Here is a 21240-nt window from a genome sequence, read left to right on the forward strand (position 1 = left end):
CTTGATAACATCATGTGGCAATGAGTTCCACAGTCTGATTATTCAAAGTTTGGGTTTAAATCTGCCATTCACTAACTCTGACATGCCTCGATATTGCAGCATTGACTTGAATGAAAGTTGTCCTTGGATTGAGCTCTGTGTTTTTTTAAAAAATATGATAGGGCAAAAGAGCTTTCGACAAATTCATTTAAATTTTACATGAGGAAGATGTTTTACATAATCACAACAGCTTTAAAAACAACTAAAATTTGCTCTTCAGCCAGGACCTCTCACCAAGTTTAAAGTCTGTTAATTTTTATGGTCAAATTAATAAACCCTTGCAAAACAGAGATTTCAATGGAAATACGGATGCAGCCTTAACTATAGTGTGTAAATAGAGCCTCTCATGAGCTTTAACAGTCAGTATAAAAATATATGTATCAATTAGGTTGTAAAAGCAAGACACATAGGGCACTTTTGCATTTATCCTCTCTTTATTATTTTATTAGGTTGCAGTGTATCGTTAATATGATGAATAGTTACTATAGATCTTTGTAGCTATAACAATATTAACAATATTATTAGTTTGCTTCAAGTTATGCATTGTAACCTAAAGAGCAGCTCATACATTCATATTATTTTAAGATATACTAAAAATCAAAACCTATTATTTAAATTTAAATTAAATTAAATTTAAACCTATTATTTAAATTTTCAGCTTGAAATAAAATGTACTTGTTTTCCAAATTAATAGGTTTGCTTCTATGGTTCATTAAAATTTTAAATAGCATCTATGAACCAAAGCTTTTATTCTGCAGTAGGGTAAATTGCATGTGCTCTCTATGTTCCACCATTAAAAGAGAATGATTTGGGGAAGGACAGACGCTAAGCCAGGGGTGGCATAAGATTCTCTGTACTGGGGTGTGGCAATGTTATGGGAACACGGAACTCCAAGAGTAGCAATCCACTGTGGAGTATGTTTTTAGAGAACAAGAGTTATAGGCAAGTCATGTACTCCTCAAATTTCCTTTGAGCACTCTTATGGTCTTTCATCAGGTATCTTAAATCAATTAGTAAATCCTAATTAGGCTCACACCACGGCCTCAATAAAATAGGTAGGTAAGGAATATATCCGTTTCACAGGTGGCCAAAGAAAGGGAGTCATGGTGGGTTTTACAAGGTGTTACTAATAAATTAGTGGCAGACTTTGGAATTGGAACCAGAGTCCTCATTCCCAGTAAAAATCAGAACACAAATAATCTATTTTAGGTAATTATTTAGCCTTAAATTGGTGTATTTGATTGCACACTGGAACAAAAAAGATTCAAAATACAAATCAGTCTTAGATAGTTGCTTTTAATTGCTGTTTGTTTACTGTTACTGAATGTTGTAAAAGCCTGTCTAGACATTGTTTTGTGCTGTCACATGTTACAGGAGTTGCTTGATGAGACGTTAATTTAAAAAAAATCCATTTAGTTTCTCATTAAGTTGACAGTAAAGTTTTTGGAAAAATGTAATTAATTTTAGGAATGGGTAAACTTTTCTAATTAAAAAATGTTTTGAACTCTTATCCAGAAGTCATACCTATTTTTGAAGATTACCAAGTTCCTCAACTTTCTCATGCTGTTGCCCTTTCCAATTTCAGCCAAAAGAATATATATCAAAATAGCGCACAGCTGTTCTTGCTGTATATGAAAGAGGCACTGTTGTCTAATTGTCTGAGCATAGGACTTGTGACTATTTTATTGAGGAACACCTGAGATCTAAATCCAGGTCTGACATTCTGGGAATTTGGGATGGTGTGTGCCTCAGTTTCCCTCATCAGAAGATGATTCTGACCAACTTAGCCAAAATTAACTTTCGGCACTGGAATTATCCTTTATTAGTTGTAATTCATATTTTCTTGCTTGCTGGATGACCCAGGCTGCCTGAAATGGAGATGTTTTCTTTATATTTCTTAAGCACTGGTAGTTTTCTTCCTTACCACGACATCTGTCCGTCATTATGACAATTTGCCTCGAGATAAGATGAGATGCATGACATCCTTTAAGGATTCTGTAAATGCTTCTCAGTGGATTGACCCTCAGTAGTCATGAAGTCAGAGCATACAAGTCCTTATGCTAGGGAGTAGTCCTGAGGAGGTTTGTAAACTCATGCTGTTTATACAGGCTGTGCTATAGAAATAATAAGTAATAAAACATTTCCAGTTCCTGAATTTTAAATGTCTTTTCTATTCAATCTGCTGGATGTCAAACAATACTAACAGATAGGAATCATAGAGTAAAATAAGACACTCATTTTATGATGGTGTTTATCTTACCAACAGTTTTAAAGAAAAATCTTGAATGTCTCATGTCAATATCACAAGGGATGGGGGACTGTGGAGCTAGATGTTTAAAGCTGCTTCATTTCTTTAAGACTTAATGTTAACTCCCAAATCAGGAACCGCGAAGCAGTGGCAGTGAGTTTCTAGGTCTAAATGGAAGAATAAGAGAAGATACGAGAAATCCTGCAGGGGGTAGGATTTTAATTGGCTTCCCTGAGTCAACAAAAGCCACATGAAAAACGTTCTAGCTGTGCATTGCTGGGGATTTGCTAGTCATGTTGGAGTTGCAATCCTTTGATATAACGGTGTGCATCAAGATAATGGGAGTTTAAATAGGAGGCATATTGATTTAGGGTACTAACTATTGTAAGAGACTAGAGAGAGGATGATGATAATGTACATTTGCACTCTTGTAAAACACGCAGACGGAGAGCCTATTGCTTGAAAATAAATTAGCCAACCATCCCCCTCCCCCCCCCCCCCAAAAAAAACCCTCTAAGCCATAAGACCACTCAAGATCAATTAAGAAAAGAACAGCTTCAATTGTGTCCCTACTGATTTTAGATACTAATAAATTGCAGTTGATTATTGGTCACGGTGATTTCTGAATAACAGCAAAGATCCATTTACTGCACTTTTGTTACCCCTTCCTTGTGTCTGATGCTGACACACAAATCTCCCAATATAAGTATAATACATTGGAAAGCTACCAAGGGTATGGGGCAGGCACTGGATTCCTGGCAGGTATCTAGGAACATTTCACCTCTAAGACACTGGTTCAAATTTATCCTAGGTAAAAAATGACTAAAAGTTGTTTCCATTTAATTGCTGGGCAGTGGCCTGGATGAGAGGAGTTTCATAGCAGTCCGCTCCCAGTGGGCAAAAGTTCACATCACAAAAAACATGGTGGAGTCTAATTGGCAACACTGTATAGCAGTCTGTCTTAGTGGAGAGGCTAAGGAATGAATGAATATGGAGGTCAAGCTACCCTCCAGACCCCAGAGGTGGTCCCTCTGCATCCGGAGCCAGAGGCATCTTGGTTGGACAGCTCTGTAAATAAAGTTAGAGTTTTTTTGCCAGAAGTGACCACCAGATCATCTGGTCTGACCTCCTGTATATCATAGGCCACCAACCCTACCTCCCATCTATGCACTAAAATTATTGTTTTACTATTTCTTTAGGGTTGTCAGTCTAGCATAATCAGTACATTTACCTTTATGGGCGTGATTAAAAATAAATAAAAAAGATTAGACAAGCAATGTGGTTTACCTCTGTTGTTGGAGCCACAGAGTGGAGGGGAAAAAATAACCATGGACTTCTTAGTTGTTTTTATAGTCTTAAGTCTACAAGTTAGATAAATTTAACTTTTTAAAATATTTGAAGTTGAATTACTCCAGGACAGGTATGTTAACATAAAGAAAAGGAGTACTTGTGGCACCTTAGAGACTGACCAATTTATTTGAGCATGAGCTTTCGTGAGCTCAAATAAATTGGTTAGTCTCTAAGGTGCCACAAGTACTCCTTTTCTTTTTGCGAATACAGACTAACACGGCTGTTACTCTGAAACCTGTCTGTATGTTAACATAGTGTCTCATAATCTGACCTCCTTTCAGATAGCTGCATCAGCGCTGCATCCTTAAAATCCTCTGATAGCTGGTGAGAAGAAGTAAAGATTGACTCGCATTGAAAGAAGCCCTTTTTTTTTTCTGATCAGTCCATCCCTGTAGATCTTGCATATGTTTAAAATATATAGATCTAGATCTTACTTGTGTGTGAGACTGACTGCACTTTCATATACAGTTATGGACATATGCTGTGTTCATTACAACTTGCCAAGCGAGGTGAGAAATAGAGGGACAAAAAAAATAGCGGAAGGAGGGAAGATTATATGCATGGAATATAACTGTGGTTTGGAAAAGGAGATTAGGACTCCTCATATTCCTGATTTCCTTTCCTTTTCATGCTCACCTAGAACATAGAGGCAAATTTTTACCAGAACATTTGCATGTGGAATGGGTTTTATCTCCAGGACAAGATTTTATAGACACATTGCTTTCCCTCCTTCCCCCCAAAGTCAAATTCTGTTAATCCTACACTGTCCATGTTTTATTTTACATTTATCGGGTTGCACGGGAACATGCACAGTCATCTCTTGTTGCCTAGGGGTAAACAATTGAACAAACTGCTGGACTCAAAGACTTCAGTGAAAAGTTAAACCTGTGCAAGTCGTTAATGGAGACAAGAGTTCAGTGACAACACTGCAACCAATTAGAAGTCCAGGCCATAAAGAATGAATTAGAGGTTTTATTCCTTTTGGAGTCCTAAGGGATCCTACAGGTGTTAACATTAAAATGATACAGAGAAAAATCAGTCATGCTGTATTGGACACACAGATATAGGCCCTAACATACCTAAAAATTAACATGGAAGCACATAGCAGCTCCCTTTGAAAATAAATGCATATTTAGAGACCTACTTGGTGATTTAAAGAGCCTAATTTTAAGCCCCTATTTCTGAAGACCTTTTGTAACGCATACAATGGAAATTAACTAGACAGTATTTATTTTTTTCAACAAGTGTTTTCCACCTTGTGATGGAAATACATACTGATGTGAGTTCTTCTGGCAATATATGAACACATGGTTTGGGCACACAATTACCTGTTTCACTAATTAAGTTATGTCTTGGTTTCATCAGGAAGAGGTAGATCTATATTGAATATTTGTAGCATCCAAACCATCAACAGCTTTGAAAGAGAGCCATTTTCATCCACAATATACAGAAACATTCTTGTGAAATACTGTGCTAATAATTGACTATTGACCTTTGAAATAATTGGTAACAACTTTTCTGACTCTTCTTACAGGAGATGACCAGACCGAGAGAAAAGGCCAGGTTCTGATCCTTTTAGTGGAACAAGCTCTCCATTTCCAGGACTACAAAGCTGCTAGTATGCACTGCCAAGAGCTTAGAGCCACAGGTGAAGTTTACCACTTAAAAAAAAAAAAAAAAAAAGTCCTCTCCTGAATTTTCTGACATTATGTAAAATCTGTGACTCCAGACTGACTAACTTAATTGGTAGGTCAATCCCATTTTGTTTGTAGAAATTAGAATATAGTTACTTAGAATATAGCAAGTGTAGAATACTATTTTACTTATATAAATGTTCTGTAGTCCATGTGATTTAAGCAACAGTGACCTCTGGAAGAACGCAGGTTTTCAGTTTGATTAATTCTATGCGAACTGTCTGCGGGAATTATGTATTTTAGTTCAGATATCCTTTATTTTCATCGCACTGTCTCATAAGTCTGTCCCAGTAGGGATTTAGTTTTAATTGTTTCCACAGTGGTTTATTTCCAAATTGTTCGTGTGGAGGGAGGAGAGAAGAAATTTTTTTCATTTATCTCATATGAATCCCCATGTGTGATAAAGTTGAAAACTTGTTCATTAATGAATATTCATTGAAATACTATTAAAATCCAAAGACCCCTATAGATCCTAGTGGTAAATGCATTAATTTCCATTTTGTGAAGACCTTCTGGACCCATTCATTCTTTAATCCTTTTCTATGTAAATTCTCCATCAAAACATGAGCACATTACTTTATGAAGCTGTGCAAGGATCTGGTTTCAACCTAAAAAAGTTAAATCAATTTAGAAACTTCACGGTGTAATGAAAGACCAATTTATCATATCAAGTGATTGGTTGACTTGTAGAAGTAATTAAATAGTGAGGAATGTAGTTATTAGTTATACAGTTGCTCAGGGGTCCTGTTGTATTACTCTGAGAACGTTAGGGACTATATTCATAAGGGGAACTTAAGTGTTGCAACGCTCAGCGTTGCAACACCTAACTTTTAGGCATCTGGCTGTCTTGTGGAATTCACAGCCCCAAGTTAGGCACCCAGGCTCCTTCTACAATGTGTGGGTAGAGTTAAGCTCTTAAAAAAAGGATTCACAGAAGCCAGCACCCTAACAGGGAGCCAACCTCCGCCCTTAATTTAGTGGAGTTAGGTGCTGAACTCCAGGCTGGAAGCTAGTGCTTCCCTCTGCTCAGGATTCATAGTTGTGAACTTTACTTAAAATCAGTTAAGTGTGTGTTTGGTGATGGGGGAGGTTGACATGTCCCCATAATCCCTCCTACAATGCAAAAAGTGGATCCCAGTTATATGTGCTGTTTGTACATATTTGCAAACATTTAAACAATGTTCTGTGTTTCCCATATGATCTGGGGCCACTAGACTCTCAGCCACTGGAAGTGATTGTGTGCACTTTGGAGAAGTGTGGTTCCTCTTCTGGTTCTACCGCCCACATCCCATCCATCCAGAGGATAGCTAGTAAAAATGATGGTGCTTCACATTTCTCTTTGTCTGCCCAATCCTATTTTAATTCTTGCAAGTCTAATATGGTTTATGGGTGGGGGAAGGTATAAGTGGAGATCGGGGCATTGAATAACAGAAGATAATCTGCTCCTGTGCTTTTCCCCTCTATTTCCCCATGGCCCTAACACAGAAGAGTTAAATTATTTTATTTTAAAAGACAACACTGATCTTTTACATCAGCAGGTCTATTCTAAAAATGTTCAGTTTATTCTGAAGCAGTCTGATCTGATTTTTCTTAACATGGTGTCACTAAGCACAAATACATATGTATGGACACACACACATGACCATGCACCATATTGGTACCTAGAGTATATATAATGTTAGGTAGCTGAATTCCAGGATTTTTTGCTTACTGCTAAGTGTCTCTCTCTCTTCCCCCACCCCCCTCTCCTCTCATGAAATGTTGAGAATTTAACAAGAGAAGCTATACTCTTATCTGATTTATTGATGATGATGTAACCTTTGGCCATTGGAAAAAGTTTATTTCTTTTCTCCCCCCCTCCCCCCCAATTAAATTATTGATTTTATGTGACTTTGCTTGGCAAACTTTTTGTTACCTTTGCAGGCTATTCTAAAAGTTGGGAGGTATGCAGCCAATTAGGGCAATCAGAAGGCTACCAAGACTTGGGTATTCGGCAGGAGCTCATGGCTTTTGCTCTGACACATTGCCCTCCAGGTGCCATAGAGTCACTGCTGGCAGCAAACAGTTCTTTGCAGACTCAGGTAGGATCCTTTTCTGTAAAATTTTCCTACATAAACTGTGAATACTTATTTTCTGAAATAAGAGGTAACTATTTTGTGTTTTTTCCCCCAAGCTTCCGACAATGTGTCATCAATTTTCCGTATTTTTCTACCTTACATTTTATGTCTGAACAGTTAAATATTGCATTTATAATACATTTTCTATAATCAATAGATAACTATATCAAATAAGAATGCAGTTCCTTTTCTGTTATAACTAGTACTGGATGGGTGCTATATCGCCTTCTATGATGAGATTACTGGTTCTGTGGATGAAGGGAAAGCAGTGGATGTATTGTATCTTGACTTTAGCAAAGCTTTTGACACGGTCTCCCACAGTATTCTTGTCAGCAAGTTAAAGAAGTATGGGCTGGATGAATGCACTATAAGGTGGGTAGAAAGTTGGCTAGATAGTCGGGCTCAACGGGTAGTGATCAATGGCTCCATGTCTGGTTGGCAGCCGGTGTCAAGTGGAGTGCCCCAGGGGTCGGTCCTGGGGCCGGTTTTGTTCAATATCTTCATAAATGATCTGGAGGATGGTGTGGATTGCACTCTCAGCAAATTTGCGGATGATACTAAACTGGGAGGAGTGGTAGATACGCTGGAGGGCAGGGATAGGATACAGAGGGACCTAGACAAATTGGAGGATTGGGCCAAAAGAAATCTGATGAGGTTCAATAAGGATAAGTGCAGGGTCCTGCACTTAGGATGGAAGAACCCAATGCACAGCTACAGACTAGGGACCGAATGGCTAAGCAGCAGTTCTGCGGAAAAGGACCTAGGGGTGACAGTGGATGAGAAGCTGGATATGAGTCAGCAGTGTGCCCTTGTTGCCAAGAAGGCCAATGGCATTTTGGGATGTATAAGTAGGGGCATAGCGAGCAGATCGAGGGACGTGATCGTCCCCCTCTATTCGACATTGGTGAGGCCTCATCTGGAGTACTGTGTCCAGTTTTGGGCCCCACACTACAAGAAAGATATGGATAAATTGGAGAGAGTCCAGCGAAGGGCAACAAAAATGATTAGGGGTCTGGAACACATGACTTATGAGGAGAGGCTGAGGGAACTGGGATTGTTTAGTCTGCAGAAGAGAAGAATGAGGGGGGATTTGATAGCTGCTTTCAGCTACCTGAGAGGTAGTTCCAGAGAGGATGGTTCTAGACTATTCTCAGTGGTGGAAGAGGACAGGACAAGGAGTAATGGTCTCAAGTTGCAGTGGGGGAGGTTTAGGTTGGATATTAGGAAAAACGTTTTCACTAGGAGGGTGGTGAAACACTGGAATGCGTTGCCTAGGGAGGTGGTGGAATCTCCTTCCTTAGAAGTTTTTAAGGTCAGGCTTGACAAAGCCTTGGCTGGGATGATTTAATTGGGGATGGGTCCTGTCTCCCAAGATTTGTGAGAGACCCAACACTCTCACAAATCTTGGGAGACTGGCCAGTCCTTGCCTACAGACAGCCCCGCAACCTGAAGCAAATACTCACCAACAACCACATACCACACAACAGAACCACTAACCCAGGAACTTATCCTTGCAACAAAGCCCGTTGCCAACTGTGCCCACATATCTATTCAGGTGACACCATCACAGGGCCTAATAACATCAGCCACACTATCAGAGGCTCGTTCACCTGCACATCCACCAATGTGATATATGCCATCATGTGCCAGCAATGCCCCTCTGCCATTTACATTGGTCAAACTGGACAGTCTGTACGTAAAAGAATAAATGGACACAAATCAGATGTCAAGAATTATAACATTCATAAACCAGTCAGAGAACACTTCAATCTCTCTGGTCACGCAATCACAGACATGAAGGTCGCTATCTTAAAACAAAAACACTTCAAATCCAGACTCCAGCGAGAAACTGCTGAATTGGAATTCATTTGCAAATTGGATACTATTAATTTAGGCTTAAATAGAGACTGGGAGTGGCTAGGTCATTATGCAAGGTAGCCTATTTCCCCTAGTTTTTTCCTCCCCCCCCCCCCCCCGATGTTCTGGTTTAACTTGGATTTAAACTTGGAGAGTGGCCAGTTTGGATGAGCTATTACCAGCAGGAGAGTGAGTTTGTGTGTGTATGGGGGTTGGGGGGGGGGGGGTGAGAGAACCTGGATTTGTGCTGGAAATGGCCCACCTTGATTATCATGCACATTGTAGGGAGAGTGGTCACTTTGGATGAGCTATTACCAGCAGGATAGTGAGTTTGTTGTGTGGTTTTTGGGAGGGGCGTGAGGGGGTGAGAGAACCTGGATTTCTGCAGGAAATGGCCCAACTTGATTATCATGCACATTGTGTAGAGAGTTGTCACTTTGGATGGGCTATCACCAGCAGGAGAGTGAATTTGTGTGGGGGGGTGGAGGGTGAGAAAACCTGGATTTGTGCTGGAAATGGCCCAACTTGATGATCACTTTAGATAAGCTATTACCAGCAGGACAGTGGGGTGGGAGGAGGTATTGTTTCATATTCTCTGTGTATATATAAAGTCTGCTGCAGTTTCCACGGTATGCATCCGATGAAGTGAGCTGTAGTTCACGAAAGCTCATGCTCAAATAAATTGGTTAGTCTCTAAGGTGCCACAAGTACTCCTTTTCTTTTTACTCATAATTGTGTTGGTACAGTACAATCACACAGGAAGGCATTGTATTTTCTCTTAAGAGCTAAGAAGCTAAAAAATAGGAAAAAAAACAAAAAAACCCAGGTACAACACAAAAGTAATGTGGTTTGGCTGATTAGAAGCACATCTCATTTTTCTTTCTCAAAATTGTCTGTGTATGTCTTATTTATATTACAAGAATGTATTTTTAAGTGTTTTGGAGGGTGGCAGCACATGATTGAAATTGGGGAGTGGAAGTGATTGTTGCAGTAAGAGAAGAGTAGGTAAAAGAAAGGGTAGAAGCATGATGGGTAGAGGGAGAGTGTGTGCAGCTGAAGGGTGCAGAACGAAGGATCAGGGTAAAGGGGATCAGCAACTAATAGAAATACTGCAAATGATGGGTGAATGTGGAGGAAAGTTTGTCAGTAACTTCCATACTAAGGCAACCCACTTACACGCTTTCTTAACTTCATTACTATCGGTGGCCTCATTGATTAATGGGACTTGCCACAGAAGTAAAGAGAAGCATAGGTATAAGTATTTGCAGGATTGGGGCCTGAATATTTAGTTTATAAGTAAAACAGTGCTATCCACCTGGCATTGGAACTTATTTCAAACCATTTTTAGATAATATACAAACCAGAAAATACTCCTATTCACTCTCCCATTATTGCAGTGGCTCTACATTACCAAGAGTGAAAAGCAGTAAAAACTTAACTTCTGTCAACACAGTGAATATAAGAGGAGATCTGCCAGTGAATATATGAGGTAGATCTGTTGAGTAAGAAGATGCCATTTTCATGTAGTTACTTTCTTGAAAAAAACAGGAGCAACAACAGTACTTCATGGAAAATGCGTATACAGTACTGAGAGAAGGTAGTTTTTTTGTAGACATTTATATCAGTGGTTCAGCACGATGCCATGATTATTTCTTTTTATTCTCCTAGAAGTTTTACCACCTGAGATTCTTGCTTTCTCATGACACCAGGTAGTTTGAATAATTGTGTATTATTAGTTTGAATGATAGCAGAAATAATGTATACCCCTTCTTTTCAGATTCTTTATCAAGCAGTGAATTACCAGTTACGCCCTTCAGAAGGAGGGGAGAATATAAATATCTCAGTACCTTCTTCGCTGATCGCTAAGGGGACTCCTCAGGTAAGTTTTCAAGTGAGACTGTAAAATGACCACCATTGCATTCTGTTTTATTCTGTATCATAAGGAGAAACAGATTTAAAAGATTTCACCTAGCACAGCGTAGCGAACTTGAGATATTTCTCTGCTTTAGGCTTTGTGCATAGCACTATCAAATAACCTAAGGAAACAAACCAATAGATGGTTTTTTAATGAAGTTTTCTTGCTAATATATACTCCAAATGTGGTCTTGAACATCCTTGTCCAGTGGGGTCTCAGCACTGTAAACAAAATAATTGAGAGCATAAATAAATACAAAGGCAGGAGAAGTGGAAGACAAGACAAAAGCCTAATCTAAAATAAAGGAATAATTATTAATGTTGGTGATAGCCTTGCAGGATGGCATAGATCAACATTGGTAAATAAACTGAATAACATTTTAATTTAGCATATTATTCACATATGGGCATTTTATCTTTTACAAATTCACAGTTGCTCAAACACTTTGTATGTACATACTTTCATAGCTGTTCTTTTTTTTTTTGAGGCTTGAAGGCACCATTATGATCATCTGCTCTGACCTCATGCTTAATGTAGGCTGTAGAATTTCACCAAGCCATTCGTGTATTAAGCCCATAACTTCTGATTGATGTAGTATATATCTTTCAGAAACACAAACTTGATCTTCATTTAAAGACTTCTAGTGACAGAGAATCTGCTATGTTTTAGCTTATTTGTTTTTTTGTAATCTGTTAGTTTTGACTGTTTGATTCATTGGTGTAGTTTGTCACCTAAATAACGTGACATTATTTTTTTTCTAATTGGATAACTGAAGATTTCTAAACTGTAAGTACTTTTGGTGCAAATATTCAATACCTGCATCTGAGCAAAAATGCCTCATAATTGTGAGCTGAGAGTTAGAAGTTTGATTAATCTCCTTCTTTTGAAGGAACAGGTTTTTGCTAACTTGGATTTCATTTATTTCCTCTTACCTTTTCTGTTTCTTATAGTATATTGGTAATAGTCTTATTTTTTAAAAAAGTAAAGAGAAAAGTCTATAGTTCAGATTCTACAGTCTAAGGCTTATTCAGGCAAAATCCAATTGATTTCGGAGATCATATGTATGTGGGTATGTATCAACTATGTATTTGTTGGGGAGATCATGTGTGTGGGGGGTTACCATTGATTGCTAAAGCATATTAGATAGGGTTGCCAGGTGTCTGGTTTTCAACTGGAATGCCTAGAATGAAAAGGGACCCTGGTGGCTCCGGTCAGCACTGCTGACCAGGTTGCTAAAAGTCCGGTTGGCTCCTAGGCATAGGGGCAGCCAAGGGGCTCCATGTGCTGCCCCTGCCCCAAGTGCTGGCTCCGCAGCTCCCATTGCCTGGGAACCATGGTCAATGGGAGCTGCAGGGGCAATGTCTGCGGATGAGGCAGCATGTGGAGCCCCCTGGCCGCACCTCTGCATAGGAGCCGGAGGGGGGGACATTCTTCCGGGAGCTGCCTGAGGTAAGCGCCAACTCGGAGCTCTGTTCTGCACTCCAAACCCCTCATCCTTGGCCCCACATCGGAGCCTTCATCCCTCCCAAACTCCAAACCCCTCATTTCTGGCCTCACCCCAGAGCCGGCACCCCCAGCTGGAGCCCTCATCCCCTCCTTCACCTCAACCCCCTGTCCCAGCCCAGTGAAAATGAGTGATGGTGGGGGAGAGTGAGTGACTCAGGGAGGGGATGAAGTGATCAGGGGTGGGGCCTTGAAGAAAGGGCAGGATAGGGGCAGGGTAAGGGTGTTCGGTTTTCTGCAATATGAAAGTTGGCAACCCTAATATTAGTTAATACTATTTGTTTTAACTAATATTATATGGATAAAGCTGATAAAACTAGTACTAGATGGGCATAGCTCCCTCATCACATCATGTTTCACGCTCTCTAGGGCTCCAATAAAAGATTTTTCACTTGTTTGGCTAATTTTAACTTTTTATCCTCCCACAGTGAATTGAAATGAGGAGGTCTAGGGTGTGCTGGGATGACATAGGTGGGAACATAACCATTTGGCTCGTCTGCAAACCCCAATGTTTAGACATTTTAAAATAGGACTATACAAAGCATTAAAATAAATACTGTAGGGAACAATCCTTCACTGGCATGAGCTGGACTAGATCACCTAATTGGCCTAGTCAGTCTTCAGCTCATGTAATTCTTTGAGGAGCTATGTTCAGAAAGGGAAAGGAATTCCTCCGTAATGATTACTTCTTGCTTATTAAGCTCCTTTTCTCCTTTGCACTCTTGTTGTATGCTGTAATTACCTCAATGACTAATCTAGTGGTGCTCAAAGAAAAAAATCTCCATGTGCAAATTAGGACCTTGATCCATGAAGAATATTTCAGAATATTATAGATTAAAGTATAGTGCTTAGCCACATGATGCTGTGTTATGTTTTAACAGGAGAAATAATAACCACAATAAATTATGCCTCATAAATGAGGGCTGACTTTATACTTAATCGGCTTAATACTTAAAACCTGCATTACATCTGCTGTAAAGATAATGATTTTATTTATATATTTAGGTAATGTGAAAATGTAAATTACTGTGCAGTAGCACTTTAGCACAAGAGAAGCTTGCAGTTTAAAGAATATTGGTGTTGTCCTTGGAAACAAGGTGTTATTGATAAATTGCAGAGGATGCATAATTTGCAAACATCCTTCTGTAAAAATTACATATCTGCTTTTTGTATAAATTCTCTTTAAAGAACTCAGTTTCTACTAGCTGCAGTTTAGTATTCTCTTTTGCTAGAGTTCGTTATGCAACTTAGCCTATGCTTTAACCTGAAAATCAATTTAGATTTGAAAAATTTGCTACACCTGAAGTCTCAGATTAAAAACCACACTTATTAGTTTGTGACATGCATTGTACTTATCCTTTTACTGAGCATCAAATACCTTTCAAGTGAGCTACAAATGTATGCATTATATTTAATGAAAGGCTCATCTAATTGAACATATTTAATGAAGAATTTGTATATGTAGGGCCTGAGCAGTGATAGCCTACGTTCTCAGTGATTTAGGTGGAAGACAGAATTACAATTTTTCTGTACATGGAAATGCTTACTTTGTGATAGTGTCACTAGTTAAGGCAATGAAGGGCAAATTCTCACCTCACTTATACCTATGCAGATTCAGAGTTCAGTCCATTGGAGAATCTAGTTCTGAATCACATGACTTAGCAAATGTCTGTTGTAAGTAACTTCTAAGAGAAATATCGTAAATTCTGGGATCTGAACACGACTATTTTTTAGCTGATTAAAAAGTTACAGGAATGTGTGCTGTGTGAGATCCGTGTAGAAGTATGCCCAGCATTTTTTGGAAGAATTAATGGATTAGCTCATTGTATATCGCAGAACCTGTGAGAGAGAGATGTTTTTTTTAATGTGTCTACTTGCTAGTTCTGAGCTTATAATCAGACATGTTGTTTCATCACTGCTGATTGGCTGGGAACAAGTGGGCGCTAGGCCTGAAACACTACAGGCTAGATCCACAAAGGGAGTTAGGTGCCTAATTGCCACTTTTGGCACCTAAGACCAACATTTAGGTACCACTAATATCCTGAAAACCCCCACTCAGCTGCTGACTAACTGTATAGGTACCTAAATTCCCTTGGTGCATAAATTTCTGCCAGTCAGCATGTGAAAAATGGCCTGAGTCCCATTAGCACTAAGCTGCTCGATGCCTAAGCCCCAGTGGAATTCTCAAACTAGCTGTGCCCCTGCCTGTTCACCTTCGGGGCCCAAAGCAGTAGGATGCTCAGAGCACACCTAACCCATGGAGATGACCAGATCGGGAATTTGGCTGGCTGAGTGTGTGTGTGGGGGGGGGCACTGTGTGTTCCCATGCCCAATAGTCTGGTGGCTAGAGCACTTACCTGGGATATGGAAGACCCAAGTTCAAGTCCCTTCTGCAAGTAAGGCAGAACAGGAATTTCAAAAAGTGGTTAGTGCCCTAACAACTGTGATATTGGCTACAGTGGGGTGGGGTAGGTTTCTCTCTGTTCTTTTTGTGAGACCAGGCTGAGCTTGGTTAGGTACTTATGTATAGGCCTGGGGTTCACAGTTGGAGGAATCATGAGTGGAGGTGGGTGCACATTCCTCTGGTCTATAAATTCTGGAAGGCAGACACTTCATCTTTCACCAGTTGGTACGCTATACAAATCGTTTGGTTAGGATAATAAACATTTCTTAAATAAAACAACTCTCTCATCCATCTAGGGTTATTTTTTTTTGTAGAAAACTCCAAGGGCTAAGTGTGAACTGAGACGTTCCATGGAGAATTATTGTGTATTGCTATATATGTGCTCATTAGGTAAATAAAACGTGTTCCTGACTCAAAGAGCTTATAATCTAAGGGCAAATCTGTGTCATACTAACCACGGTCACGTTCTATAGCATGTGCTCAACATCCTACAGATTGGGTCTTTATCTAATCCATCTCTGGGTTTTCTGTAGCACACATGTCCATGCTTTCAAAGTGCAGCACTGGTTAACTCAATCTTTGTTCCAAAATTCATGTTATAGAGGGTTCTAATAGGAAGTTCTGTTGGGGTACCTGTTTAGGGATAAAAATTCTTCCTGTTACAGAGAGGTTTATTTGAACAAAAAAAGTGGATCCTGCAGTATGTTCTAAAATGATTAGACTTTGATTCCAAATGGAACAACACAACTAACTAAGCTAAGGGCAAAACAAATGAAGCTACAATTTAAAATATTCCGCAGCCAAACTACGTTGACCTGGAATGCTTTATCTCTGGCTCTCACAAGCTTTGTCCTGGATTTAGTGAGGTGTATTGTTCCGGGGGAGGATTGGGGGCATCGTGGAGGTATCTGAAATCTGACTGGGTCATTTTGGTCATTAAAAATTGCTAGGGAAAGGTTTTTTTCCCCTCCTGTAAAATTCAAATCCACACAGTTTGCTTTAAGAAACGGAGTACTTGTGGCACCTTAGAGACTAACAAATTTATTTGAGCATAAGCTTTCGTGAGCTACAGCTCACTTCATCAGATGCATTCAGTGGGAAATACAGTGGGGAGATTTATATACATACAGAACATGAAACAATGGGTGTTACCATACACACTGTAAGTCTGAGGGGTTGGAGCAAATACGGTTGTATCATAGAGGTTGGCTAGACAATGGATCATGTGGTGTGGTCTGGGTGAAAGCTGGAGGCATGTAGGAATAGCGGTCAATAGGTTTCCGGTATAGGGTGGTGTTTATGTGACCATCGCTTATTAGCACAGTAGTGTCCAGGAAGTGGATCTCTTGTGTGGACTGGTCCAGGCTGAGGTTGATGGTGGGATGGAAATTGTTGAAATCATGGTGGAATTCCTCAATGGCTTCTTTTCCATGGGTCCAGATGATGAAGATGTCATCAATATAGCGCAAGTAGAGTAGGGGCGTTAGGGGACGAGAGCTGAGGAAGCGTTGTTCTAAGTCAGCCATAAAAATGTTGGCATACTGTGGGGCCATGTGGGTACCCATAGCAGTGCCGCTGATTTGAAGGTATACATTGTCCCCAAATCTGAAATAGTTATGGGTGAGGACAAAGTCACAAAGTTCAGCCACCAGGTTTGCCGTGACATTATCGGGGATACTGTTCCTGATGGCTTGTATTCCATCTTTGTGTGGAATGTTGGCGTAGAGGGCTTCTACATACTTACAACTACAGTACCCACCTGCTGAAGTGAAGAAACAGATTGACAGAGCCAGAAGAGTACCCAGAAGTCATCTACTACAGGACAGGCCAAACAAAGAAAATAACAGAATGCCACTAGCCATCACCTTGATCCCCCCAACTAAAACCTCTCCAACGCATCATCAAGGATCTACAAATTATTCTGAAGGACGACCCATCACTCTCACAGATCTTGGGAGACAGGCCAGTCCTTGCTTACAGACAGCCCCGCAACCTGAAGCAAATACTCACCAGCAACCACACCCCACACAACAGAACCACTAACCCAGGAACCTATCCTTGCAACAAAGCCCATTGCTAACTGTGTCCACATATCTATTCAGGGGACACCATCATAGGGCCTAATCACATCAGCCACACTATCAGAGGCTCGTTCACTTACACATCTACCAATGTGATATTTGCCAGCAATGCCCCTCTGCCATGTACATTGGTCAGACTGGACAGTGTCTACGTAAAAGAATAAATGGACCCAAATCAGACGTCAATAATTATAACATTCAAAAACCAGTCGGAGAACACTTCGATCTCTCTGGTCACTCGATTACAGACCTAAAAATTGCAATTCTTTAACAAAAAAACTTCAAAAACAGACTCCAACGAGAGACTGCTGAATTGGAATTAATGTGCAAATTGGATACAATTAACTTAGGCTTGAATAAATACTGGGATTGGATGGGTCATTACACAAAGTAAAACTATTTTCCCATGTTTATTCCCCACCGCCCACTGTTCCTCAGACGTCCTTGTCAACTTCTGGAAATGGCCCACCTTGATTATCACTACAAAAGGTTTTCCCCTTCCCCACCGCTCTCCTGCTGGTAATAACTCATTTTAAGTGATCACTTTCATTACAGTGTGTATGGTAACACCCATTGTTTCATGTTCTTTATGTATATAAATCTCCCCACTGTATTTTCCACTGAATGTATCCGATGAAGTGAGCTGTAGCTCACGAAAGCTTATGCTCAAATAAATTTGTTAGTCTCTAAGGTGCCACAAGTACTCCTTTTCTTTTTGCGAATACAGACTAACACGGCTGTACTCTGAAACCTAACAGTTTGCTTTGACTGCTATTGGTAGCTATATATTTAAGTTTGTTAAATGGTAAATTATTTTTAAAACAGTGAGTAGTTTGATACCCTGGGATGTAAAGCTGTCTATAAATTCAAAGTATCAGTTTCAAAATTATTTTCTCTAAAATATATATTAAAATATGACTTACCAAAGGCACTAGGGCAAACTAGGAATTTAAACTAAGGTCTCCCAATAATCTGCTCAGAATGCTAGACTATGCTTCTGGTATCTTCAATAATTACCCTCATAAGTGCCCCAGTTCAGGAAAACGTTTAAGAACATGCTTATGTCCATTCTTGTTCAGCCAATCACTTAAACATATGAATTTAGTGTGGATTTAGGCACATGCTTAAGGCCTTAGCTGAATAAGCATCGTCTTCTGAATTGGGCCAGGATTATTTTTCTAGGGCACAGTCTTTATTTTTGTTTTAAAACTTTCACTTTCTGATGGCCCATATATTTTCACACAGTTTTAAAAAAAAGTATTTAGTTTAAATTTAGTTGAGAAGTAATTTCTTGCTCTTATTTTCCTAGATACTTGCATTAAATGGTCAGGTTTCATGACGCATTCTCTTGAAAATAGTATAATGCCTTACAAAAGAAGAAACTAATTTTTTGTTATTTTTTTAAAACTTTCAAAATAAGTATCAGGAAGTACTATTTTTATTTAAACAGAATCTAAATAAATCCTGTTGCCATTTATTTTTCAGGAAGAGTAAAGATTCTGGCATATTTCGCTCAGCATGCAGTCCCTTTCATCTGGTCAAGTGGGAATTGAAATTTCCAATTGATTGTTCAAAGGCTGGCAGGAGGTCCTCTCTTTAGATCATTTTATTACTATTAATAATCAGGGAGTGCTCACATTTACAGGTTTTGTTGCAGGCAGACAGTTGTTGATGCCTTTTTAATGACAATGATAGATTTGGTGATAAATGTCTTCCTTGTTTTTGTACATTTAAAAAAAAAATCAGTGGGGCAAAATTTCACCTAAGTCATTTTGGCCACCCTGTTTAGTGTGTAAAATTCTGTCTCAAGTTGTTGAACTGAAAACTGGTAGTTCATATCCTCCTGCCAGCATAACTGTAGAAAAGTGATTTTCTTTTGATAGGTTTAAATTCAGTATATTGTGTTGGGAAACTAACCATTGTAACTTACTGGCTATTAAAACATCAACAATATGTATGTATATAAGTGTATTGTAAATATTACCCTACTGTACATTTGTGTGATTATCGTCAGTGGAATATAATTACATAATTTACAGCATAGTGAAATCTGTTTTATGTTTTAATATGTAAGCTGTATAAAACATGGAAAGAACAGGCACAGACCTCTTGGTAGTGTAACAATTAGTGACACATGAATCACTGCAGATGTATCAAATATTAATTTAAACCCTTTATTTCAGGTAGGCCTGATCCAGTAACCCAAATTTGCAAAACGCAGACCCTAAATTTTGAAAAAGCAGACCTGAACCAGCCATTATTGAGTTTGGATCCAGGTGTCTGCCAAAACATGCGTATGTGTGGGAAGGGTGGGAAATCAGAATAGGCAGAAATCTCACAAGATCTGTTTGCAGCTTGTGAGAATGACTATATTTGGTTAATGTCTCACAAAGCACCAGAATTTCAGAATCCATGAACATACATACAGCTGCCAGTATTCTCACATCAGTGCAGGTAATACAGACCAACAATATCAAATGGAGGAGCTGGAGAGAACCCTATTTTGGATAGCTCTGAGATGAAAGATTAAAGTTTTTCACCAGCGAAGGGTGTAAAGACAACAGTCCCCTTCTGAGAATTTGGATGGCTTAGTTGTGCTCTTTGGAAATCCACACAATCCTGGGTTTCTATGTTAAGATTGTTCATAAGATGTTGAAGAAGTTGGCAGCTGGTATCAAGTGGAATGCCTAGAGGTCGGTCCTGGGGCCAGTTTTGTTCAATATCTTTATTAATGATCTGGACGATGGGATAGATTGTACCCTCACCAAGTTCGCGGATAACAGTGGGGGGAGAGGTAGATACGCTGGAGGGTAGGGATAGGGTCCAGAGTGACCTAGACAAATTGGAGTATTGGGCCAAAAAACATTGGATGAGGTTCAAGAAGGACAAGTGCAAAGTCCTGCACTTAGGACTGAAGAATCCCATGCATCGCTACAGGCTGGGGACTGACTGGCTAAGCAGCAGTTCTGCAGAAAAGGACCTGGGGATTACAGTGGATGAGAAGCTGGATATGAGTCAGCAGTGTGCCCTTGTTGCCAAGAAGGCTAATAGCATATTGGGCTGCATTAGTAGGAGCATTGCCAGCAGATTGAGGGAAGTGATTATTTCCCTCTGTCTGTCACTGGTGAGGCCACATCTGGAGTATTGTGTCCAGTTTTGTGCCCCCCCCCAAAAGGATGTGGACAAATTGGAGAGAGTCCAGTGGAGGGCAACGGAAATGATCAGGGGGCTGGGACACATGACTTACGAGGAGAGGCTGAGGGAACTAGGCTTGTTTAGTCTGCAGAAGAGAAGAGTTGGGGGGGATATGATAGCAGCTTTCAGCTACCTGAAGGGGAGTTCCAAAGAGGATGGAGCTCAGCTGTTCTCAGTTGTGGCAGATGACAGAACAAGAAGCAGTGGTCTCAAGTTGCAGTGGAGGAGCTCTAGGTTGGATATTAGGAAAAACTATTTCACTAGGAGGGTGGTGAAATACTGGAATGGGTTGCCTAGCGAGGTGGTGGAATCTCCATCCTTAGAGGTTTTTAAGGCCTGTCTTGACAAAGCCCTGGCTGGGATAATTTAGTTGGTGTTGGTCCTGCTTTGAGCAGGGGGTTGGACTAGATGGCCTCCTGAGGTCTCTTCCAACCTTAATCTTCTATGAATATATGATTCAGTGGCCAGTATGCCCAACCTCCCCTTTTTGATAAACTTCAGTGTATTAACAGAACAGTGGGACTAGTTGAGCAAATAAACACTTCCATAACCTTCAAAAATGTAAATGGCTGGTGTCCAAAATATCATGAGATTAGAATTTAATGAGAAAATGTTCTACTAATCAAAAAATCAGCTATGGAATTAAAAAATTGCAACATTGTTTGTAACTCTGCTTGTGGTTAGCTTGCTGCTAAATGAGACTGATAATTGAAATAACTCATTAACCAAACTCTTATCAGTATGTCCTGATGCCAGTTTGTGTTTGTTCTGGGCATTTGGCCTTATTAACTCATGGTGGTGATAATGCTGAGGCTATTTCTAACATTTGTTGTTGTG

General features: G+C 39.8%; 1 protein-coding gene across 2 annotated transcripts in view; it reads left to right on the forward strand.

The window, feature by feature from the left end:
* Window positions 1–21240, forward strand: part of NBAS (NBAS subunit of NRZ tethering complex) — a 409249-nt gene that overhangs the window by 163238 nt on the left and 224771 nt on the right. For both annotated transcript variants that reach the window (XM_077812510.1, XM_077812511.1), the window contains exons 33-35: window positions 5172–5285; window positions 7255–7412; window positions 11083–11184. In XM_077812510.1, the coding sequence (XP_077668636.1) occupies window positions 5172–5285; window positions 7255–7412; window positions 11083–11184 (374 nt within the window). The remainder of the gene's footprint in view (window positions 1–5171; window positions 5286–7254; window positions 7413–11082; window positions 11185–21240) is intronic.

The sequence above is a fragment of the Eretmochelys imbricata genome, chromosome 3, assembly GCF_965152235.1.
Source record: "Eretmochelys imbricata isolate rEreImb1 chromosome 3, rEreImb1.hap1, whole genome shotgun sequence".
Classification (NCBI taxonomy): Eukaryota; Metazoa; Chordata; order Testudines; family Cheloniidae; genus Eretmochelys; species Eretmochelys imbricata.